We start from the raw sequence: 26,637 nt of genomic DNA on the forward strand, positions 1-26,637 counted from the left end.
CCACGGTTATCGTAGATTCGGACAGGCCCACAAGGGGGTTGGCTGAGTAATGAAGGACGGGCCCGAAGTATATGAGAAAAATTGCTAGAGTTTTTCGACCCCCGCGGTTTCCGGGTCTCCCAGAGTGGTTAAAGTGTCAACCTACTGCTTAGGCATACAATTTCTATTGAAAATTATCAAACAAGGATTTCATAAAACTAAAGTTTAGCCTGACGGCCGAGCGATTAAGGTGGGAGCCGACTGGATTCGATCCCGGATCTCCCGGATTCGGAATGAGTCAAAAAACTCCAGGAAGTGTTTTTCGAGAGATGGACCTTCCGGATATGCCAATCCTCATAATTCAACCGCCCGAACTCATAATTGGCATAAAAAAGGCCCTCTTAGTGCCCTAAGAGTGGCCTTAAAGCTTGTTGAAGATTTCTAACATTCCTTTTTCAAAAATGTTCAAGTACTTACATGTTTTCCAACAGAAAGCGGATATTTTCTATATCCAATTTTTTCAAATTAGATTTCTTTTCTTGCTTGTCCTCACTTAGTATGAAATCAATTCCATCGCCATTCTCAACTATTCTTCCTTTTACACAAGTCATGAACGTATATTTCACATTATCTTCAATTATCAAGTATCATCGATCTGATATAACCACTAAACCATAGGCATGAATCCACGACTACCAGTGTTTAGTGGTAGTCGCGGGTTCGTGCCTGATGAATAGCTACGAGGAGTTTTCGGGTCTTCTTCGCGTAAACAGGGGCCTGTTTCTTCTAAAAAATCCTCCCGGAAGACATCCCTCTTGGCAGATGGTTTACGTGTTGCGTTGCCTGATCCCATCAATCTAGTCCAATCCGACTGTCTCTTTTGATCTAGTACACAGTGGATACAAGACAGTCAATACTTTTAGACAACTAAACAACATAAAACCAATAAGAGAAAATCTTGAAGAAGGACAATGATAGAACAATTAACTCTCATCATAATTAACAGTAGAATAGTAGTGTTACTAACTTACACATTCAGTTATTACAATTATTATAGTATATATACGAAGTGACAAAGTAATCATTTTACTTTCCTGGCTGTTATACATTACAGATAGAAAGTATGGCGATCCGTTAACCCTTCAACTGTCGGAAATCGAACAAAGTATCACACGTTTCATACACCACAAATCGAGTGGATAAACCTATTGAACATAGTGGTCGTGGGTTCGCGCCTCGCCAATGGGCCAGTCACGTGGAGTTTTTCTGGGTTTTCTTCGCCTAAATAGGGGCCAGTTTCTCATAGAAAACCCTCCCGGGAGGCTCACCCCTAGGCAGATCGCCACGTACAAAATCTGAAGTACCCGACTTTACTCGGGAAAACCCCAGAAGATGCAGGGCCTTAGGGTGCAGAGCGGATTTAGGGGAATGCAGCTGGGCCCTGCAAATCTCCCGAATCGGTCCCTGTATTATTCTTTTCAAGAATACACGAAGAACATTAAGATTGGATTCAATTGATGAGATAAGACAAATCAACACAAGAACTATCTGCTTTGTCCGTCTTGACATATATTATAGTATTTAGTTTACTTATAAACTTTTCACAAATTTTATACAAGTTTATAGAATAATTTAACTTGGCTTCTTCACGCAATCGTTCTAGCAATAATGTTAGCCCGAAGCCGTCATTTTGTACATGCCAAAGTGTATTATGAAGATTTAACAGTATATAAACTAAATTAAATTCGGTTTCTCGTGTCATTTTACCCGTAAGAATACGCGCTTCAACTGGCCTGGTAAAACGAAATTAACACAACTGGACAAGCGAGCCAATAACAAAGCCCGTTTAATTTGAAACAGACTATATCATTGGCCTATTTGAATTGTTCCAATTTACATATTCTTTCGCATCATTTGTTCTTTTTTTGGGGAGATAATTTAACATTAACACTATATTAGAATTTTCTTTACATTTTAGAATTTTCTCAACAGATGGCGACACATAACAAAATACGGCCATACACTCTGTTTTTTAAATTTAATAAATTCATTTTTTTTAAATATTTTCTCGTTTTATTTTGTAAATTAAATCAAAAATACATACTTTTAAATAATAAAAAAATTATAAACATTTCTTTTATTATTTCTTGATTGTAAAGTGTACGCATTTTTATATACAAAATCTACTGACTTAAAAGTAAGGTTTGTTTGAGAATTATCACATAAATGTTATAAAAATATACGTATATAACATTACACACGCTTAACCAATATTTAAAGTAAGACAATTCCTATAAGTATTGTCAATGTAATGTATTATAATTTTATTACAAATTACTAATTTAAAATTGTATTAAATGCAACAATGGAATGAAAATTCACGACTTTGGAGCGTAAACTGGGCCCCATTTACCATTACGTCCACTCAACTTACACACCCTAATGCAGCCATAAGCTATTTTCTCGGCTACACCCTTATAACATTAGCAGCAATGTCGCCGATACACGTTGGAATGATATTTATATGTTGCCCCCCCCACACATATATATATATATATTAATATCAACGAGTTACTCTTCGTCTACTACTAATCAACCAGTGGATCTCGAGCAGTAGCTCGAGATCCACTGGTTGATTAGAAAAGAGTAACAAGTATTAGTTTTTCCCTGTATTTTTGTGTACAGATAACAATTTTTCGGTACTTTAAAGAATTATCAGGTAAATAGAGACAATAAATAAACTTAAATACTTGTTTTCATTACGTAAATGAGTGTAAAAAACACTTAACTTATCAATAATAGGAGAAACATTGACCTGTACTGGTAATCAAAGTCTTTTCGTCAGTTATTCGCGATGCACCTCACACAAAGATCTGTACAGCGGGGAGGAAAAACTTCAAATCTTGTAAATAAGTAATTTGCATTACCATTTTAAAGAAGAAAGTTGTAGTAAAGTAAATAATAAATGTCAATAATAATTAATTAATGAAAAGAAATGATTAAGAAGCATCTAAATTATAGTCATAAAACTTCTAATGTATGCTAATAGTATTAAAGTAAAGGGCAAAAATGTCATTGTCTTATCTAAACGTATATTCTCGGGTCACCATAGATTTGACACTTTTGATTATTGATCGTGATAAACGTCAGAATGGAGAGAAGAAATTTGCTATTTCAATTGATGATTATGCAAAAGTTATAGATATAAATTACTAATAATAGGTTTTATTATATAATTTCAACTGTCATGTAGTTAAAAGCTTCACCCTCGTCTAGAAAATTAATGCATAATGTCATCAGAAGCGTAATTAGGGGCCCCAATTACAACGTGCAAACCTACATTTACCCCTGTACTACGTAACCGTAAGCTGAACATATACAAATCTATAGACAAGGGCCCGCGGACAGAAATTTAGGCCATTAAAAACGGTTTTGTAACTTTAAAACTTCTATATTTATTGATTTTATACATAGAATATTATGTATCTTGTATTAATTATTTAATATTGGCTCCCCGAAGACGGCTTATAAAGGAAAGAGTTCAACCCTGCTAGTAGGTTACGATCCAGCAGTTATCGTAGGGCCCGAATTAGAATCTTACCACTAGATTCGGTAGATTGCGACCCACTGGTTGGTTAAATGGGTTCATTTAGATAAGGGGTAGCCAAACTGGTGGCTAGCCACCTCCCGATTGGTCGATCGATCTATCTGGAGGGGTCGATAAACTAACAGGGATCGTTCGAGTTGACGTCCTTCTTATACAATATTTTAAAATGTTCTGAGAATTAATAGTAATTTGGAAAGGGGGTCGACAAGCAAAGGGTTAAGGAATATACTTCAAGGTTCTGTTTAGCTGGATATTGCCAGGGGGTTCCATCCCAAGAGGACTTTCTATGGGAAACGACAGTGGCCCTCTCCAACGAAGAGCCCCAAACCAATCGTTTATAAAAAAAAAATATTTCCCTCGAAGAAAAATGTATGAAGTCAACACTGTACAGGGGGCCCCCTTAATCAAATTTGCCTGGGCCCCACCAAGCTATAACGTGCCACCGATAAAAATGTAAGAACGTACGTGACTATTGACTAGGTCATGAATGTAACAGGAGCTAATATGATCCCCCTTAAAGGCTCTAATTTTGTTTAATTTAGGGTCTTTAAGGACACTGAAAAAATACATCCAATAATCTGAAAGATTTTAAAATAAATAATTAAAGTTTGATTGTCAGAAATGAAAGAATTGGCAAATAATTTCATTATGACAGGAAGTCGATTTAATTAATATTAACTGAAATTTTGCATTAATTGATTTTTAAAACTTATTATTATTAACTAAATCTAATTTAACAGCTCGAAATTATATAACATAAGAATACATAATTCATAAAATGATACATTTTAAATGAATTACGCTTTATTAGATTAATATATTTAATCATTTTATAAGGGTAATAACTCTATAAATTAATTTAAAATATAACGGTAAATGTATAAGAAGTTTACTACAATCCAACCCCGATATAGCGCCTTTTTAACGCTATAAACCCGACTTTTATCACAATAAAATAATTAAAATTCTCTTGTGTAATTGGCACTAAATCGAGTTTGGCGCTAAACCGAAGGTACTTCGATTTAGCGCCAGTTACATAAGTGGCGTTAAATCGAATCTTTACCGTATTATCCATTGTTTAAATAATAAAAAAGAGAATTTATAATAGTAATTAGTAATTAAGAAAAAGAATTGATAGGGGGGAAGTTGTGTTAAAGTTATATAAATGGAGTTTGTTCAAGTAATTTTTTGACAAAATGTGTGACGAGGGAGAGGTCATATGACCAACGGTCCAAGTGAAAATCTTAAAAGAGTTAAATCGTCGATCATTGCAGTGAGTTAGCGTTATCTTCTAACGTTTAATGGTCTTGTTACAAGAAGTGACATTTTGCAGGAACTCGTCACCGATTGTCTGTGACTTATTGGTTTCATTACAGTAGGTTCGACAGTTCACCCATTTAGCACAACCTTAAAAAAAATATATATTTTATTAATAAATGAAAAAATAATAATAATAATAATAAATCGAAATAGGAATTCTCCATTTGCATAAAGAACGGTTTGCATAATTAACGGGTAACAACATCATTAGCTATCTTTAATCAAAATCCATCAAGATAATACGTTAAGCCATTGTCGTATATGGCATTATCCTGAAACCTTTTAAAGGCATTACGATCCTACTTCAAAGTTTCCCTGGTGAATACAATTGGCATCCAAAATTCTACAGTTATACTTCTATATTACGTTCCCGGATATTACGTATAACACGGGGAAGTATGCGACGAATCCCCCCAATATTTTTACGTTTTTGGACTCCTCGAAACGTTGAGAAATGCAAAAATATTTGGGGATTTTTCTGTATTGCGCGCGTGCTTGTGTGTGTTTGTGTGTGGGGGGACTTTGTTCGTCCACTTTAAAGCTTAATAACTCGTTTGCATTTAGTCAAAAATTGCTGAAATTTTGTAGGGAGTTTCGTGTGTTAGGGGGATTGATTCTACTAAATTTTAGTGGCTAAATTCGAGGAGGTGGGGGAGATAGAGGAAGTCACGTGTCGTATCACTTAATGCAGATTTTACCCCTTATTAGCGCGTACAATTTTATTTTTGCAATGAAACTCAATTCTACCCCGAAAATTAACCTTTATAATAATTAATAATACGAAAATAAACTCTTATTTTACTTTATTCTTTAAAAATAGACGACTTCAAAACTTGAGATAATCTTTAAGTCGTCAGCATTAAACAGCCTATTGTCTTGCAGTTCAATTTCGTCGAATGCTTAATATTCTTCAATTTAATAATAATTTGTTAAATAATTAAATTGAAGTAATGCAAAAATGGCGAGACGGGAACGTATTTTACAAGACAACTAAACGTTTAACGACTAAATTGCAGTATTATCAGTCATAATTGGACTGTTGTTTATGCAACTAACGGATGCGAAAGTCAGCCTATATTCTTAATGTCCCATGTCTGACATCCTCTTAATGTTAGACAGCTTAAATTACAAGACGTGCCATGTCACTGGAATCGTCAGCCTGTTGCTAAGTTACGTGTCGCGATGTCATCTGAGGTTAGCTGCAAAGAAGGAAAATTGACTGGATGAAACATCGTGGTCCCACCAAGGACAACATTCCTCTTATAATCGCTAATATCAAATAAGTTCTCGTAAAACAAGGGCCCTTCTAGAAAATTGCTACCAAAAACAATAATTTACTGTATAAAGTACAGCTGTTGTAGTTTAAAAATATGTATTTATGCACTAATACAGGTGGAGTTTATAAGAAAACAACTATACACGGGACCTCCTAATTCAAATTTGCCCGTGTCCCCTATCATTTACTATCAGTGGCTCTACACTCGAAAGGTTGGCGGCCCTTCCACATTATTTTATCACATCACGTGTTTACTGTATTTACTGTTTCCAGAAATTCCTGCTTGTATTTTATTCCTAATAATCCAAGCCTCTATATAACGCCCTTCTACGTAGCGCTACCCTCGTATCGAGCCAACGGATTTACAAATATTAAACAAATAATGCATTAAAAGTACGATTTTTCGTCACAAAAGGCCATTGTTACGCGATTATCAAGCGCACGTGTTTGGCATAATTCTTATTGTTACGTGTTCCCTCGATTTAGCGGAAGCGAGCGATGGCGCTAAATCGAGGTTCGACTGTAATTACGTCGAGTTGTATACAGTTATTAAGTAACTTTTTAAAATAACGTTTTTATTCGAAGAATTGCGTAGAAAAATCACTTAATAAATTTCATATAGTTGTGGAAATTAATTAAGTTTTACAAAAACAACAAAACAACCGCAATAATTCATGGATTTGTGGCTCGTTGAAAAGAGATTTTTCAAATATAAATTCGAAAAATTCTCCAAGTATTTATGATAATCGAGTTACTAGGGATCTATTAACATCTTTTCATTACCATGCCATAAACAGATGCGACATGGATAAGAGAACAGAGCATCCAACCTTAAAATATTATCATCACATTATACAGATATTAAACTAAATTGATGAGGAATTATAATCAAAAAAATAATAATAATCCGTATTTAAAGTAAAAAAGAATTATAATTTTTAAATTTATGTACTTAAAGAAGAAGATGGAGTGGAATAAAAATGTGAATTTTGAAATTTTATGACTATAAAATCAATAAGAATATTTGACTAGTTTCTACCTTCTGTTGATATTTTAACTTTTTGAATTTTGCTTCTTTCTATGCATTTTATTAATAGTTTATTCATAATTCTGTACAGTAAACAGAGCTTTCCTCTTCCTTTCTTCATCCTTGACCCTCAATTAGGCGCTCCCCCCTTATAACAGTGTTTATTCTAAAGGTATATAAAGTTAAATACCCCTAATACTCCTATATATATCTATGTATTTTATCCGTATACTATGCTTTTTATACTTCTACACAGTATAGAGCCCGTCTATAACGCTAATCTTCTGTAGAAAATTTAATATAGAACGTTTTCCACCCCTCTTCTATGCCCAAATTTTCACATTTAACTTTTATAAAGTATAATTTTAAGGGGGGGAATGGTGCGGAAACAGAACTTTTAGGCGAGAAAAATGCACTTTTTTTAAACTTTCTAAGGGAGAACAATTGCATTTTAATCATTAGAGAGTGTTTAAGGTGTTAGGAAGACGAAGGCGGTTGGTCGAGAGGGGGTTAAAGTGTAGGAAGGATAATGTTGGTGGTAAGTAGAGCGCATGCTCGGGTATGACAAAGTTGAGATACCCGAACGATATTTGGGCGTTACGTAGTGTCGGCCACAAAGTAAGGATGTCATCGAGCTCCGAGAATCTCAACTTGAACCTGAAAACGGAAGTTGACGGAACGGAAGTGAAAACGTCCACAGTCGAAACTGTAGTCTCTATAAGGCAAACTTCCGATTCCAGGGAAACATGGGATAAAAAAATCGAATTTTTATTAGCCGTGATTGGTTTTGCTGTGGATTTGGGTAATGTTTGGCGATTTCCTTACATTTGTTACCGAAACGGAGGAGGTAAGTCGACTTTTAATTTTACTAAATTTCTTTCTAATTATTTCTAAGTTGACATGCTTTAAAATTAGATTTTAAGCGCTAAATTTTAAGCTAATCTTTAGAAAATTTACAAAAGTATCAACACATCTTGTCAGTAAATAAAATAAAATAATTATTTTTTCTTAAATCAACAATGTTTTTACTGAAAACACCTGAACTGTCAGCATCTTTTCACGTGTACCAGGCATTAAATTTTATATTTATTTTAAAAAATAAATTGTTTATAAAAGCTACTCATTGGTCGTTCGGGCATTTTCTTACTTTTCTGTAAAGTTACGCACGTTTAAATCGAAGTTAACTTTCCATTCTTCTTTAAATCTGATGGTGTGTTCTTTTTAACAAAGGAAAGACGTCAAAATAAATGTTTTCAATTATATGCAAGAAGGTCGAACGTGAAAAGGAAGTCTCAATTATAGTAAAGAAACATTCAACGAGTGCGAGAGTGTAGTAAAGAACTTCGATTTTTTGGAGTAAAAAATTACTTTTTTTGTAAAAATGGATGAAAATACAAATATTTACAACGTATTTACAATTTACCACATTCTTACAACTTAATACAAGCAGTTGTATCGTTTGTAGTAGTTGTAAATACGCTATTGCGCCTACAATTGCTTACATTCTTACAAGTACTAGGGGAGTGTAATAGGAGTGTAATACTAGCATTATATCTTACCCTAATCACTTGGCATCGTTGTAATCTTACGTGCACGTGCCTCTATGACGTACTCCCCTGTTTGTGGTTACGTAAGCATATTTTTAAGTCTAATCTAAGGGCGATTACTGAAGATTATTGAAAAGAATTCGATTTCCAGTAATCGAATGCTTGCTGTCCTTACGAGCAAAAAGGACAATTACTTAGGGCCCTACCAACGGGGCCCCAAACCAATCTTTTATAAACTTATAATAGTAGTAAGAATATCGAAATTTAAATTTGGCTCCATACCGAGGACCCTGAATTTCTGGGTGGCTTAGCACAGAAATTAAACTCTTAGACACTTAAGTCCGCAAGTTACAACTAGCCCTGGTCTCCCCTATTGAATTCTTGCAATTACTACTCCATTCTTACAACTAACTTGTAAGAATGTAGGCCTACAACTTAGTGTTTTTTCAGCTAATTACACGTATAATCTTACAAGTAATGATTACAAGAGAAAGTAGGCCCTACTCCTCAATGGTCAAAAAGGGAAATTATCCCCCACAACAGGAGGCCCCAAATTCAAATTTTCCAGGGCCCCGATCTATTGGTACTCCTTACTGTTAAAATACATTGAAAGGTTCGTCTGAATATAATTTATTTACAGGGTGAAGTAAATTCTTTTATCAGCTTTAAAAGCAAAAATAAAACTACTGTATTTATATAATATCTTATTAAATTTTATAACCACATTTTACTAAGCACTTCAAATGAAACTAATTAGTAGATGTTGGATTTTATATATCGTACGTTGTTAAAATATAACGAGGTAATACATAATTAGGTAATTATCAACAGATAAGTCTATTTATCAAGAAAAAATTATACGAGCCTCGTACTTTTTTTGTAATAAACCTAATTTTAATTGCTTTCTATTATAAAAAAATAATTAAATATTTACTTATTTTATTTATTTGTTTATTATAAAAGCAATTCGAAATCGTTTCAGAATGAAAAAATATATATATTTTTTTTCCAATTTATTTTCCATTTTTAAATATAACTTGCAAAAGGGTTAACAATAATTGAGTTGGGATAGGATAGAAATCCCATTTTATATTAAAGTGGCATTTCTATATTAGTCAAACTGATTTATTAAAAGATAAATTATCATAGGAATAACCCTTTTTTATATAAAATTATCAGCTAAAAAAATAATAAATAAATAAATTTTGAAATATTTTGAGCGCTACACAATACAATCGTAATTGAAGTATTCCTATTTAACGTTGTCATTTATAAATCCCTAATACGAGGAAGACATCAAATTCAAAATTAGTACCAAAACTTGCTACTGGGGTACTTTTGGCGCTGAAAAAATCAAGAGAATCTGCGCACGAAAAGCATCATAGTGCTATTGAACACGCTGTTCAATGGCTCTGTGTGCGCTGTGTGTTTATTAAGTTAAGTTGGGCGATCTTCCAATAGAAGATGCCTTCCGGGAGGTTTTTTAAGAGTATTCTGGCGTTACAGATGTGGAGAAAACACTCCCGGTGTTCGGGGAACGGAACCGCTTGGCCACTGGCGGGCCGTGTGAAGCGTTACATTGCCAAATTTGCACAGTAATAATGTAGCGTGTTCTACACTACATCATTGTTTCCTTGCTGTAGAGTAACCAAGGAACCCAGGATCCGAGCTCCCCCTCAACTCTGTAAATACATTACATATATATATATACAGTGCTTGTATTGTGCAAATAATTACTAAAAATATGGAATTTAATGCAATATCGATTCGATTAATCGATAATAATTAAATTAAAATAGTAATCGTTTCGACGAAATCGATTTTCTTGGAAATGCATTTGAGAAATTTAATCAAAATTTTCAATTTTTACTAAATTTAATCCGTAGATTTTCGTGGATATTTTTTAAAATACATAGAAAATCTGCCATTTAAAGTAAGTTTTCACGCGGTTTATTCAATATTTTAGGAAAAATAATAAAGGCAAAAGAATATAAAGTAATATTTTAAAATAGAAAATAATTATGGTGCAAAATTGCAACAAAATTTGCTTCTTATGATAGATAAATTCGTTCTTAAATTATATATTAACAAATTAATAAACTGTGGAACGGTACAGAGATCGTTAAAACAGGAAGACTCGAAACTAACAACATGGACATTTGCCTGTAGGTTACACCAAAAAATAACAACCGTGTACTGTACTTAAAACGGCCACCAGAGAATCAATTTTCATCATTTTCATAGCGAATCCGTAAAAACGACGTGTAAAAACTTCCCACGAGCACACCGAATTGGTGTTCTCGACGTAATAAGACACTTTTGAATACCGTATACGCGGGTTTACCATACAATCTCACGAGCAAATCGAGATATTGAGCTAAAAGTGTCGAACTTACAAGCGCTGGACCAATAAGTATGCAAATACTACAACAGTGGTACAGTACCACTGTTGTAGTATTTGCATACTTATTGGTCCAGCGCTTGTACATACAACAACTCTACGTCAATCAAACAATTTCGTCGCTCTTTCATTTATGGACGGTCTAAATGGCATTTTTCAAATACAGAAGTGTGTCTATATTGTCTATAATTTTGGAATCTCGGGCATATAGGGTGATCGGACAGAAGCCAGAAAACAATAAAATTCCCGAGTTGTCCGGTTAATCCCGCACATATAGTAAGCCTATGCATACAGGATTACAGAAGCACATTTTTAATCTTGCTTTTCCAAATACAGCAAAGTTCTATTGCTATAAAACACAAATAATAATATAGTAACTTGTTACTACGTATCACGAGTTACGTTTTATTTATAATATTTTTAGTATTTATTTTAAATAAGTTAGAAACGAAATGTCGTGTTTGAGAATGATTTGTGGGTAGATTCGTCCAACCAAGTAAGGAATTACTTTAGCATGTAATTGAAGGCGGATACTAGCGAAAGAATAAATGATTCACTTACGTTTATTGTAACATTTAAAAGAAAAATAATACGTTTCGAATAAATGATTACAATTGTCACAGTTCAGAGTTGCCTGCAACTATTGCATTTTCTACACAAGTCGACTCAAAAGTCAGTTAAACGTTATAAAAACCGAATTGCTATATTCTTTAAATAGCATATATACAATGTATATTTTAATTTATTAAATACTTTCTTGCAATAAATAAAAACTTATATCTTTAAACTTTTATTGATTATAACAAAGTACCGATTGATCTTCGCCTACAGAGAGATTTAACAGTCCAAATGCCAGCGAATCCGGCATGGTGACATCTCGGGAAGACATTTCCGTGAAAAAATAGTACAAAAGCTTATCACTAATGGCACTTTTGGCGCTGCAAGAAACAAGATACTCGGCTGCTCAATGTGGTACCCATTCAGTGTTTTCAATAATTAATGTTCTTTGATGCTTCTCATACAGCCAGGCTGCCAAACTTGCAACACGTCCCGGGTAAACGGACTCCTTTTAAGTGTGAAACGGCTTTCTCGTTCCTTATAGCGCTAAAAGTGCCCTAGTGGATAGTTTTGGAACTAATTTTTATTATTTTAATGAAATGTCTTCCTCGTGTCACTAAGTATAGCGCTCGTCTTTTTTTATTTTTCAGCTAAAAAGTATTAAATTTAATTAAATTAAAGATTATTTTCAAGAATTAGATATTAATATTATGATATTAATCAGATTTATTTTATTTTTTTAATTTTATAAAAAAATTAATTAAATATTTTTAAAATTATATTTAAATCTATTTAATGTTTTTTGACAGATGTTAAGGATATTTTAATTGCAATTTTCAATAAAATAAAATAAAAATTTTATTTTTACGCATCAAAAATGCCTTATAAAAAGTCATAAATAAATGTTTTATATTAAGTAAAAATCAGATAAAAATTCTCATTTCACGTTAATTAAATTTTTATATAAAGAAATAATTTAATAATTATTTTAAATATGTAAAATGTATTATTGGGAACAATATAAAGACAATCTCCTACACAAGGACGGATTGGAGTTGATAGAACAAATGAATGTGTTCTAGCAAGTGTGAGTGCCTCCCGGTGACTTTCTGTATAAAACACACCCCTATTTAGGCATTAGGAACGTGAAGAAAACGTCGACAATTCCAGCGAATGCCTCCCTATACGAAACACGCCCCTAAATTTAGGTGTGACCTTCAGCGCCCCTAAATTTTTGGGTTCAGCTGGGTGTTAGACACGTGAAGAAAACGTGGAAAACTGCACGTGACCGGCCCATCAGGCGCGAACCCGCGACCTGTGTTCGATGGTTCTCCTATACAAGAAATGTATTCTACTCCAGAAATATATTTATCTTATAAGAAATTGGAGATTTCTCGATACAGAAAGATTAATGTTACAATATTTTTTTAGATCATATTTAAAATTACGAGATCTTATTCCGCTTACAATTTATTTTCTATACAGATTATTACAATTATTTGTACAAATCTGCTTTTATGATACAAGAACTTACTTAAATTTTATACATAATTATTAATTGTATTTTAATAGGCCCTATATTTAAATCTCTGGCATTCTTTAACACTTAAATTTCATTCGGGATGACTTAATTACACACACATCATTTAAAGTTAGGTGTTAATTTTGTTATAAATATAGCCTTTAAAACACTAAAGTGAAAATTTTGCTATGTAATTGTGTGCGGGAGGCATCATTTAATCAGAAAATAAATGCATAAAAATCATGTATTTTTTAAGAAAATAAATGTTAAAATATTAGAAGAGATATTAATGCAATAATAAAAACAAGCAAAGAGTGGCATTAATAAAAGATTTTGTCACCAAAACTGTATTATTTTACCTTTACTGAAAGGCAATTCGCTTAATTTTAGTGTGATGTTATGTGATACAATTATTAAAGATGATGAAGTAGAAAAATTTCCATTGTTTCTTATACAATTTGTTTAAACTTTATTTGGCCATGCTGTTTAATATATAATTTATATAATTTATGTGTACTGTGTATTGTTTAATAAATATATAACTAACTTATTTAAAGATGAAGCAAAATATCCCATGCATATTTATAAATTTCCATAACTTATTCAATATTTGCAGGTGCATTTCTCATACCATATGTTATCATGTTAATATTTGGAGGTTTACCTTTGTTCTATTTGGAGCTAGCACTTGGACAGTATTACAGGAATGGTTGTCTTACAATTTGGCAAAAATTGTGCCCTATGATGAAAGGTTAGTTCGAAGATGTTTAATAATATATGAAATTAATCCTTAGGATGAATAATTATAACATTTGCCACTTGGAACGGCTCTTTTTCCACCACATTCAAATAGTTCTGTATAAGTTAGTACTTTTTTTTAATGATAACAAGCAATCGAACAGATATAACCCCATTTTTAGATTAGTTGTCAAAATTACAATCGTCACACGCCTTGACAAACTGCTATAAATCAAGGAATCGAAATCTTGGTGATAGAAAGAGGCGCCCTGAAGACAGCCAAAATTTAAATTTCAAAGAGTGCCGCTATTCTGAGAAAATGCCCTGTGGCACACTGCTTATGGCACCTTGAATCGCTTTCCTATCCCTCCTGTATTCCTGATTTAGTTAGTACATTACTGGCTCTAAAACTGAAGCACTTTTCAGGCCTAGTACTAGTCTAGTGAAGACATCCAAGAAAATCAAAGTATTTACTGTATAGCCTATCTGTTTGTGGTTTCTTCATTGTAATATTTACATACTAAGCTACCAAATTCGGGAGAAAAACCTTTGAAATTATCACTAAGAATCTTCATCATACAGTGCGATCGTAAAGACCATCTGCAGTGGGCGAATAAACACAAGTGGAACGAAATAATGACGTCTCCGCTAGGCCGAACCACCCGGGCATGGCCCAGGGAGAAACTTTACGATCGCACTGTATAATAATGCATTAAATTTAAATTATCCCAAAGTATCAAGAGGAACAAATTCGAGATAAATAAACAGTAATTATTTATAAATGATTGGTTCCAAATTTAAGAGTTATTACCTAATTTTCGGAAAGAGCAATGTTTACACACGATTATTACCAAATTAAAGGAATATTTTGTTAAAAAATGAATGATATTTTCAGGTATAGGGTACGCAATCTGTCTGATAGACTTGTACATGGCTATGTACTATAATACGATTATTGCATGGGCAGTGTACTTCCTCTTCGCTTCATTCAGTACAGAATTACCTTGGACTAGATGTGATAACAGCTGGAATACAGATCACTGCTTAACACTGGCAGAAAGAAGGTTAAATTCTTCAAACTTATCCACGAGTCCCGCACAGGAGTATTTCGAGTAGGTAATTCATTAACAAAAATTACTAAAGCAATTTGTATATAATTCTAAAATATATTTAGATTAGAATTATTATTTATTTAATATTATTTAAGTATAATTTTAACATATATTAAAACATATTTTAATCGGATTCGTATATTGTTCCTCGTATGGAGGTGGCTAATACCGTCTTAGTTACATCGCCTGTATTAATAAATAAATAAAGATATTAAACTAAGAAAAGCAGTGCAAACTTTTTAAATTTATTGGACTGCAATTTAAAACAATTGTAGACCTGTAAATTCACACTGTCGTTTGTCTGTCTGCCCTTTCTTAATCTCGTGAACGATGGTGGATAGATAAAAGACTGGATATGGAAAGTATATGAGAGGAGACCCCGAATAACTGTATAATAACTTTCGGTCTAAACCGGAAGTCACGTGAATCCAATTCAAAAACTTTCCCCAGAACAGAGCTGACCAGCATGACTCCGTTGTTTTAGGAAAAGTATGATTTACAGGGGCAAGCCACTACTAATTTAAGATGGAGAGCTTATATATTAAATTAAATTAAATTAATTGAAAATATGATTAAACATCGCAGCCCAAATAATTTTTGCTGGTAATAAACAGAGTTTAATTTTTAATTTTATAGTTTTGCATATAAAAAATTTAAAGTTACATTAAATAAAAGTGTTTAGTGTTTATCATTTAAAACCACCCGAAAATATACTTTCAATTGAGTTTTTAGATCCTCTTTCTATATATATTAGTAAAATTCTTCATCCGAAAAAACTGTCTTGACAAATAAAATTCGATTTTTCATCATACTTTGATGTGACAACTCGAATATTTTACTTCTTATTTAAAGAAAATCGCTTTCAATACAGTATAAACCGCCAATTTTTATACTTATCACCCCTTTTATCCGGGGTTTCTCTCACTTATCTGATTAAAAAATCCTTCAGAAAATACTTCGATTAACTTAAATCTATTCGAATTTTTTATTATTATTATATATTACTAGTATTTATTAATAATGTAATTTTAAATAAATAAATATATATATATATATATATTAAGTTTTATAAAGCAAACTACTAAAGAATACACCATTAATATCCGTCTAGGGTAGTAGATACGAAGTAAGTAATGACGGTTGCTATCTTAAACCCTCTTTTTTCTTTCCATTGTCTACTTGAAGTTTTATAAATAAAAGAAGGGCGTTAGAGACAGAAAACGTCATTATCAGTAGATATTTATTCAGTAAATTAAGAAGAGCCAATCATCTGGAGGGTGAACTCGGTTGACAGGTCAATATTATTGACAACCCAAGAGTGATAGACACTCACAACCTGTTGATAACGAGCCATAAATTTTCATTCAACTTTTTGTCGAAACATTTATGCCCACCTCGACTTTTTTTTATCATTAAATAAACACGATTTTAAGGCAATTATTTAAAGTAAAATCTAAAATTAAAAAATACACACATATATATATATAAACTTTAACTTTTTATCGTATTTTATCTAGTAATTAATTTTATCTCAGTAGGTGCTTCTATTTAAAAACATATTATCGAGTGTACTGTATCATCTTTCAGCACGTTCTCCCATAGGGACCAATAAAATCTATAACAGGAGAGTATATAAATCACGCAGTCGTAGACTTAGATAGTGGGAATTCAGATTGGTAGTGGGGATATTCATTGGCGTGTGACACATCACACAGTCGAGTCGAGTGGTGTGAATTGTCTCCCTCTAACTTCCTTTCCAATCATTCCACGCTCCGCCACTCTTAGAGATCTTCATTCTGGTACGCATCATAAACCAACAATGGATTGCACGCGCTATTCTCGCCATATTTGCCACCCATCAATTATTACAGGTACGCTGTCAATAGTGGAAAACACTTTTAGGTTAGAATATTCCAGCATTAATGTCTCCTCGCTATGATCCTGATAAGAATGCCGAGTCCTGCCGATGTAATTGGTGATTAGCTCCTGCCTTATTCAGATTGGACATCTTTGAATCGAGAATGTACATTTTATCAAATGATACGCTTTGTAATTATTGTGAATATTTTGAAATCTCTTTATTAAAACTCAATCATTTCGTGTTTAGAAATTGTTTTAAACTTTTCCACTAGTATTTAAATTACACCCGAAATCTGTAAGGGACACACATTTTACGCTGCACATTTTAATTATGTACAATAAAATACTTATTTTCCTCGTTGTACACTGTATTTTATAAGATAAATTCCAAAGTGACATTTTTTCTTTGTTTTAAACTGCGGTGTTGCATAGAAAAGTAAAGAGAAAAAATGAAATAAAATTAACTTTAATGAGAATTCTATCAAACTTTTAACGCGATTGATAGCTCGCTAAATATTTAAAACAATTACATTTTTAATTTATAACGTTCTAGAATGAATTCTTTAACAATTTTATATATAAATTTTAAGCATTTATAGTATGAATTTTAATTGTTTATAGCGAAATTTTGATAATGTAGTGTTTACAGACGAATTTTGAATATTTAGGGAAAGAATTTTAAATAATTAAATGGGAATTTTGAGAATTTTTAGTGTAAAAATTTGAATTATTTTTAAATTTTAGGCGTCACGTTTTGGAAATTCATCGTTCGCAAGGGATAGATGCCATCGGGCCAATCAAATGGTCTCTCGCTCTTTGTTTGATGGCCGTCTTCGTTCTAGTCTATTTTTCTCTTTGGAAAGGTGTGAAGAGTGCAGGAAAGGTGAGAAATTCTTCGATAAGTTAATAAACTATAACTAGGATAAATAATTACAAGGTTTGTTACATTAATTTAACCAATTTATATTTATATAAATTAAAAATACTCAAAATAAATGAATGATTTTGGATAAAGTTTGGAAGGAAGAAATCTATATAAATGCTTAAAAATGAAATGAATATTGTAGATTTTTAAAGAAATCTTTTCTGTAATTTACTACAGAAAAGATTTAAATGATGATCTTATCGGATACTACACAAAATTCGAATGAATAGAATCTATCTAGACGAATTACAATATATTGTATAAGATAAAATATTGATTATAAAAGCAGAATGGTTGTAAGATGATCAATTTACATAATTATAACCGATGCCATAAAATTAATTATCATTCACTCAAATGGTTACGTTCCGTTCTGTTGAGTCAGCTCCCGAATCATAAACAAGATCAAGGATATCTTAATTTATTAAACTAATAATCTTCACCGTCATCTCGATTAGAAAAATTCAATTTATTCTTAAAGGCAATTAAAAAATATTCACAACTTCCCTCTTAAATTTAGTACCGAAAGTGTCATAAAAGTTGAATTTTTTTGAATTTTACAAGTTTAGTTTAAGATTAAACTATTACGCTTTTTATTTTTCTTTTCAGGCAGTTTGGTTTACAGCCACGATGCCTTATCTAGTGCTATTAATTCTATTGTGTCGAGGTGTCACTTTGGAAGGATCTTTGGAGGGAATTAAATATTATCTCTCGCCAAAGTGGGAGATGTTATTGGAAAGTAGAGTAAGTTAATTTGATTTCGTGTTAAAATAATTCCTTATTCGATGCAATGAATTTCTCGGATTTGTTTATTAAATACAATACGTAATAATCGTGGATACGTAGAGTTTTCTGGGTTTCCGCCACGGTCGTAACACTTAAATACGGGCCAGTTTTCTATAGAAAAACCTCCCTTCTCGACAAAATACTCCTTTAAATTAACGCTATTTAATATATCTAACTTTGTTTCGTAGTCTAAAAGAAGGTGGTGGGTTCAGTTCCTGCACCGAGAACCGAACTCACTCCTTTACCTCTGTAGTTCGTCCTGTTTCGCAAGTTTAATGTCTTAATATTCTTATTTATAATTTCAGGTTTGGATAGATGCCGCTACCCAAATATTCTTTTCGTTAGGACCGGGATTCGGAACGTTATTGGCATTGTCGAGTTATAATAAATTCCACAACAACTGTTACAGGTTTGAATTTACACGTTTAAGTCTGATCGGTGTGTATTGCAGTGGTAATTACTATAAGTAATTATCATTGGCATATCTACCCATCGATGTTGTTAAGCTCTGTATGACTTTATCATTTCAGGGATGCTATTTTTACGAGTACGATCAATTGCCTGACGAGTTTTTTAGCTGGATTTGTTATATTTTCTGTACTCGGATATATGGCTCATATGCAAAGGAAGGATATCAGCAACGTTGCAACCGACGGTACTTTCACACATATCTTTCAATTTCTTAACGATTCTCTTTAAACCTTACGATATTCTCGCTATTCTTTTTGAAATTCACCAATGCTATACCACTATAACAGGTCCCGGTTTAGTATTTATTGTATATCCCGAAGCCATCGCAACTATGCATGGATCTACATTTTGGTCAATATTATTCTTTCTAATGCTTATCACTCTCGGCTTGGATAGTACTGTAAGCAAAACTTGGCCATAGATATTAAATTTCTTTAATATAAATATTCTTTTATTGAATTTTTAATAAATTATTTTTAAGTTTGGAGGATTAGAAGCTATGATAACCGGCCTTTGCGACGAATATCCCAAACTCTTACGTAACCATCGAGAAATCTTCGTGGGAGTTCTCATACTATGCATATATCTTTGCGCTCTCCCTACTACAACTTATGTAAGTAATATTATTATTCTGAATATTCTTCGTAGCGTATAAAGGATCTTATTAACGAAAGCTCTTCTTCAGGGCGGAAACTATCTCGTCAATTTGTTGGATGCTTATGGTACATCGATGTCCGTGCTCTTCATAGTTTTCGTAGAAGCAGCAGCAGTTTGTTGGTTGTATGGTAATTATAACATTCGTTTACATAAATAAATCTAAATTTAGCGCTTTCTTAAATAATATCGCATCCATTAAATGTCAGTGAGTATAAGTTAGAGAACCCTTCAACTTGTCGGCGATTATACTTCTTTCCTTATTACTGTAGTTAAATATACAATAATTATAATTAAAAATAATTCTATTGATAAAATATTACTTAATAAAAATATAAACAAACTGAATTTAGTTTTATATTAATTTGAAGAAAGGAAATAGTTACGTAAAGAATCTGTTGCCAAGTTACTGGATGGAATTCGCATCTCCTACATTCACCAAATCAGGAATTTTATTTATGCTGATTTTCACATTCTAACATCCATTGCATTCATCTTAAATCCGACAGATGAATTAAACAGCGATAATTAAGAATTTCTGCTTATGATTCTCTGTCCGAAATACAGAAAATGTTACTCGTAACTCGTCAAACGAGTTCTTCCACTATAATTGTTGATCGTTGCTGGATTTTCCACTAGGCACACGAGGCACACTGTGCCTCGTGTGCCTAGTGTGCCTAGAAGTCTCCAACCTTTATAATCCGCATAACTAATTTAGTGAAACAATATAAAATCAATTATAAATTAAGTAAGGATGGTTCGAATACGAATCTTAAAATACCTACCAATATCAGAAATCCTGTGTTGTTAGTAGTTTTGGAAGGTGTAATATTAACTTTAAGAGGTAACAGATTAATCTTGCGTATAACAGTTTTAATTAAAGCAAATTTTCGTGAAATATTTTACTGTCAGAAATGTCAATAGTGGAATAGAGATTATGCCTTTTGCTTACTTCTATAGTTTACGAGTGATTTCGGGAATAATTATGAGACACGTATATGTCGAAATTATACTCGTTTGCGTGTAAATAACTTAACTTTTATTTACCTGCTTCTCGGTATTATAGAAGTATCCGATTATAATTTTTAATTACGTTAAACTAATGCAAAAGTTAAGTGTCAAACGACAAAGTGGTAAAAAGGGGAAAGGGAGCGCGGTTCCTTTCTTATAGGCTCTTTACCAGACACCAGAGAACCTATATATAGAGAGGGAGTGGTCAACTGCGTGAATACAAGTTATTGGCACTTAAAAATGTTATAGTTTAGCTAAATATAAGCATCTTTTCACGTTGTAAGTCTAAGTACAGTCGGAAACAAATCTTGAATTGACCTTTTAATATAGTGTTTAATATAGCGGCAAACATTCTCCAATAGGTAAAGAAAGACAGAGGGGCTATTCGCGGAAAAGTTAAAGGAGCGTGTGCTCCCTTGTAGAAATATATAATTCTACTTTCTGATTACCGTGCCATGTAATTTAGGGCATTCTTTTCCTTTGGAAAATAAAAAAGGCGACGTAAAAGCGCCGTAAAATTAATTAAAAATGTATGATTGATTTATTACAAAAACCTTTTAAAGGATAAGTCCAAAGTTACACGGCTTTTAAACGTAATCCCGTATTCTTAAATATAATAAAGAAAAATTAACTAAGCTCTTTTTCTACATCTTAAAAAGAAAAATCTTGTCATAAATAAAGAATTCTACTCTCTCTCTTTCCTAACCATAACCGGGCTTAGCAATTTTAAATACTATACAAGACGGATGAACCGCTTTCTATCACTGTAACTCTACGAGAAAAGCTTTAAAAATAAATAAATAAAAAATATATATTGTAAAATTGTTAAGGGAAATTAGGAAAAAGAAATGTGATTTGTAAATTTTACTGCCAATTAATTACTAATTGTTATAATTTTGAAAGGATTAAGCGCAAGGCGTAATGTATCGGCCACTATTGACATTTCTGACAGTAAAATATTTCACGAAAATTTGCTTTAATTAAAACGGTTGTATGCAAGATTAATCTTAATTGATCCGATATATCTTACTTATTTTTCGCGCTGTTCACCATATTCAAAATTCGTCGAAATCGGCGAGAATTAAGGGAATTTTCTTGTTAATTTTGTCCAAAAAGTAACTTCCGTAGAAATACTATAAAAGAACTACAGTAGGATCAGCTAATTGTAGAAATATAGCGCTTATGCCGAAGAAGTTTCGACTGTTTTGCCCGAAAAATGGCTGCCAAAGTGTTACTGGCCATTCTTTTTCTGTACACGGACTGTCTGCAAAACACTCTTGCCATACAGAGACATTAGAGATGCACCTCGTTCAATGTGGTCCCCATTCTGGTAACAACGTGTCTAGTCTGTGATGCTTTTCGTGTGCAGTGTGATACCCTTTCTGGCTATCGAATTCGCAACGTATCTTCGATAAATGACACGTTTTAAGTGTCCTTACAAAGCGCCAAAAGTACCGTAATGGCAAGTTTTGGTACTAATTGTATTTTGTGGAAATGTCTTCCGCGTGTTCCGTAATGTTGTTATATCAGATTTGGTCGCATTTGAATTGCTAAATCTCTCCTAGACAGTGTCGAATAGCGCTTATTGCCATCACCCGAACTATGATTTTATTATTATAATTCCTTATTTGCTGTTGAATTCTGGCAATTTAATGAAGGTAACAAGCGTACATACTTATTCTTATCTTTTAAATAAATTAAATCATTAAATAAACGATTTAATTAATACATTTTTTAAATAACAGAATGAGCTTGTAAAATGAAAAATACTTACTCAAAAAAATTAATCATAATTAGTTAACCGAAGACGAGAGTTCAAAATGGCGGAAATTTTATTCTCGTAATGGTTAAAACTATTGGTCTTAGCATAAAAATAAAGTGGGAGGATTCGGGAATTGTTAGAAACGAGTTCAAACTTGCAGCGTAACTGTACTTATCAAGGGTTCGCGATTTAGGCAAATCATAAATATAAGAACGAGAGTGATACAATAAAACTTTTCTATATGTGACTGCCACTAATTTATACAGTTGGAATGTGGCCCGGGTGAAAAAAAACTTTGACTACTCCTGTGTTTCGTACAAAGAGATCGGGAGACAATAGCTGGATAACTTCTGCAGCGCCATCTTCTTTTAATTGATATAACCATTATTGACTTTTACAAAATTGTCGATGTAAAATTGGATAAAAATCACATCCTTTCGAAAGATAATTTAAAAATTACATTAGTCCTTAATCAATTTTATAAAAATGAAAAAAATATCGAAAAGAAATGCAAAATTGGAAAATGTCGAGAATTTTTTGGAGGTGGTCCATCCCGGTCTCTCGTCACCCTACAGCTCTATCCAGGGCTCGGTCTTGTTAAAAAAGACTTCTTAGTACCTACAGGATGGAAAGAGTTAGAGAAATCATTGTAAGATCTGTGCTGTCGGCAATTAATACGAGGAATTTCAAGTAGGAAAGTATATCCATTCTCACCACTTAACGGATTTAAAAATTGCAATTTTTAAATTATTTTGATACGCGTGAGTATTATACTATGTATTATTTCACATCTCTTCTGCTAATTTGTTTGTAGCCGTTTTATTAAATTAGACAATTGTAACTTTTTTTTCAATTTACTCTAAATTGATGGTTAGATTTACCTATGGTATACAAAATGGCGGCTCGTCTCTAATTCCAGCAAACAGAAGAGAAACGGTGGGGATGCACGTTCTAACCTAACCTAACCTATTGTAATAAATTACCATAATTATTAGCAACAAAATTATTAGAATAGGTTAGGTTAGGTTAGAACGTGCATCCCCGCTGTTTTCCTTCTGTTTGCTGGAATTAGAGACGAGCCGCCATTTGTATACCATAGGTAAATCTAACGAAATTGATTTATAGTACAAATATACAGAATTCTTTTCTTCTAATCGATTTTATTTGAAACATTATAGGAGCTGAAAAATTTTCTGAACAAATCAAAGAAATGATTGGCTTTCGCCCCGGAATTTTTTGGAGGGTTTGCTGGACATACATAAGTCCTATCTTTATATTTGTAAGTTAGAATTATTATTATTATTATTATATAAAGTCTAAACATATATCAGAATATTTAAAGCAGGGTACTCGTGTGCAGAAACAGAAAATTATTACTTTAATTCCAGAATTGTGATCATGAATGCGCTTTGTAGTCATTAAAAGCCTATTTAACCCCTTAGGGAGCCAGCCAACGAGGATCTAAAAGTGGAGTTGTAATAACAGGGGCCAGCTTTAGTTCTGGATCCTCCTCAGCTGGAATTTTTCCGTTCTTTCCTTTTAACTCCGAATTCTGTTGCAGAAAAATTGTCATTTTCTGTTTTTTTTCCGACATTTTCCGTCTTCTGTCTATAAGTACTTGATTTTAGTACTTATAGACACAATTTGTGTAATTAATTACTTTGAAAGATAATTAATCACACAAATTATATTTTTTATAGATTAAATACATTTAAATTATTAATTCTAAAAATATTCTGTAACTTAATTTACTTAAAATAATTATAATTGCACTTAAATTTAATTATTTTTAATAGATTAAAAAAAATTAATTTAATCGTGTGTTAGGTTTATCTCAAATTTACTTTTTAGCATTGGAGAATAAATGATAATTATTTAATTAAATATTTATTACAGGCGTGCAATTTTAATTAAGCATATTTAAGTGTATTTAAATACAGTAATATACAGTATATATTTTTAAAATGCATATACATTTGGTCAGAATTACTCAAATATGAAGTTTCTTCTCAATAGGATAATGTTAATCCCCCACTTACCTCTTGTATGTTGTGAAATAAAACAACCAGCTCTTGTCTATTTGACAGCAGTTTGCTTCCTATTATTTGGTCACGTTCCCTATCAAAAACACAATATTTTTGGGAGTACAACGTGGTGTAAAAGTGCACAAATACGTCTAATAATCGGGGCCTCCTGCCCCTAAGGTTTACATATCTGTCTCGTCTTTCATTTATCTAACTCCCTTCTCGAGATTAAGGAAGGACAGACAGACGGACGTATGGCCGACAGAAACACAGTCACGAGGACTTTGACGCCGAAACATGGGCGTGTTTTTGAAAAGAAAAAAAAAAGGACGGGTGGGCGTTCAAAAATTTTCGTGTCGGGAAATAAGGGACACTCTAATATACATAATTTAATTTATTATTATTAATTTATATTAAATGAAATTTATTCAATTTTGTTATTATTAGAGTATATTCGTTTGCGCCATGGTGCAATATAAACATCTACAACGGGAAGGTTACACCTATCCAACTTGGTCCATAGCTGTTGGGTGGCTACTTATGGCCTCCTCCCTCTCTTGCATTCCAATTTACTTTGTATACTCTCTTATTAGAACACCGGGAACTCTACGGCAGGTAAGTTTAACATCACCTCTAATAAGCAGCTAATCTAATTTTCGGTCACCGAGACCCTTTCATCCATATACCAACCGTGGATTCGGCTCTTGCTCGCCCGGATTCGAACCCGTCTCGGTGTTATGAAACTTATATTAAAATACAATTTAAAGAGGTTGTTTTTAAAAAAAAAAAAATCAAAATAACGTTCATTATTATTTGTAAATTTATAAATTATTTGCATAATTTTAAATAAATTGATTCGAACTTTTCTGGTGGAGTTTCGTAACTTTTGTCGGATCAAAGTGTGGAATTTATAAATGATAATTTATTCATTTAATATTTAATAATGTCCACATTTTTTTACGTAAAAAAGCTGCGAATTTTAAATTTTATAAACGCGAAAAAATAAATAAATAAACTTACGATTTTGAAATTTTCATCTAATCGCTAATCTGCATTGCATGTACAGTACATAAATATAAAATAAATGCTAAATATTACGCACTGATGGGAAATGCCTATTTTTAAAAATATATGCAGTCGAACCTCGATATAACGCTTTCGTAAATAGTGCTACCTCTATAATGCGTTAATGGATAGTCGTAATGGGATTATCCTCCTAAATATTAGATAACCCATCAATATCTGTGTGCTTTATTCGTTAAATCGAGGATTGACTATATATATTAATGTTACGCGGCAAAACCTGTCTAAAACGGACACCGTACGTAATTGGGCGCCAGTTTATTGTAGAATATTCTATCCAATCTCGACAAAGAAAACGATCTCCGTTAAGAACTCGATTTAAAATTTAGCTACGAAAAAGTCCGCTTTATACAGGTTACAGTTTGTTCTCGAAAAATCTTCCGCCGTAGACAGGTTTATAATACTACAATATTTCGTGTATCGAATCGTTTCGTTCTTAATTTATATTATCCGTTCAGACAGGTTTTTCGCTTTTTAGAAGTCCGTTTCAGACAGGTTTTACTGTAATAAAATTGAATTAAACATTCGAAAACTATTGAATAAATGTTCTTTTTATTAGAAATTGTTGAAGGGAATCAGACCGGATGCTGCTGCAAATGTAACAACAATAAAGCCAAGCGAAGACAGAAACATCTCTACTACTTACAACAGTAACGTCTGAATAAACACGTGTTCCAGACAGATAAACGGTGCAATAATTTTGTTCATAATGTGATTAAATTATTTAAATATATATTTTTCCCTTTTTTTTTAACGAAGTAATTGGTGCCATTGATTCGTTTACATCGACGTTATTTATGTAAATAATATCAGTTGCCTTTCTGGTGTTTACATTTCCTTTATCCTGTCAAAGACGTTACGAGAAAGTATAAAGTTTTATTTATTTTTTAAGATAATAATCCGTTGACGGAGATGATTATTATTATAAAAGGTGGTTAATAATTGTATATATATTTTTCTTGTGAATAGCATTT

General features: G+C 32.4%; 1 protein-coding gene across 1 annotated transcript; it reads left to right on the plus strand.

Moving 5' to 3' along the window:
- The first annotated feature begins 7,833 nt into the window (after window positions 1–7,833).
- On the plus strand, window positions 7,834–26,395 carry SerT (Serotonin transporter). The gene is made up of 13 exons (XM_067289421.1): window positions 7,834–8,056; window positions 13,854–13,988; window positions 14,871–15,087; window positions 17,692–17,830; window positions 18,482–18,616; window positions 18,964–19,067; window positions 19,189–19,313; window positions 19,417–19,529; window positions 19,611–19,742; window positions 19,815–19,914; window positions 23,735–23,835; window positions 25,028–25,195; window positions 26,223–26,395. The coding sequence occupies exons 1-13, from the start codon at window positions 7,834–7,836 to the stop codon at window positions 26,322–26,324; spliced, it is 1,794 nt and encodes a 597-aa protein (XP_067145522.1). The 3' UTR covers window positions 26,325–26,395.
- Window positions 26,396–26,637: the final 242 nt, after the last annotated feature.

This window comes from Centruroides vittatus, unplaced genomic scaffold, assembly GCF_030686945.1.
Source record: "Centruroides vittatus isolate TY-2023 unplaced genomic scaffold, ASM3068694v2 contig_1381, whole genome shotgun sequence".
NCBI lineage: Eukaryota > Metazoa > Arthropoda > Arachnida > Scorpiones > Buthidae > Centruroides > Centruroides vittatus.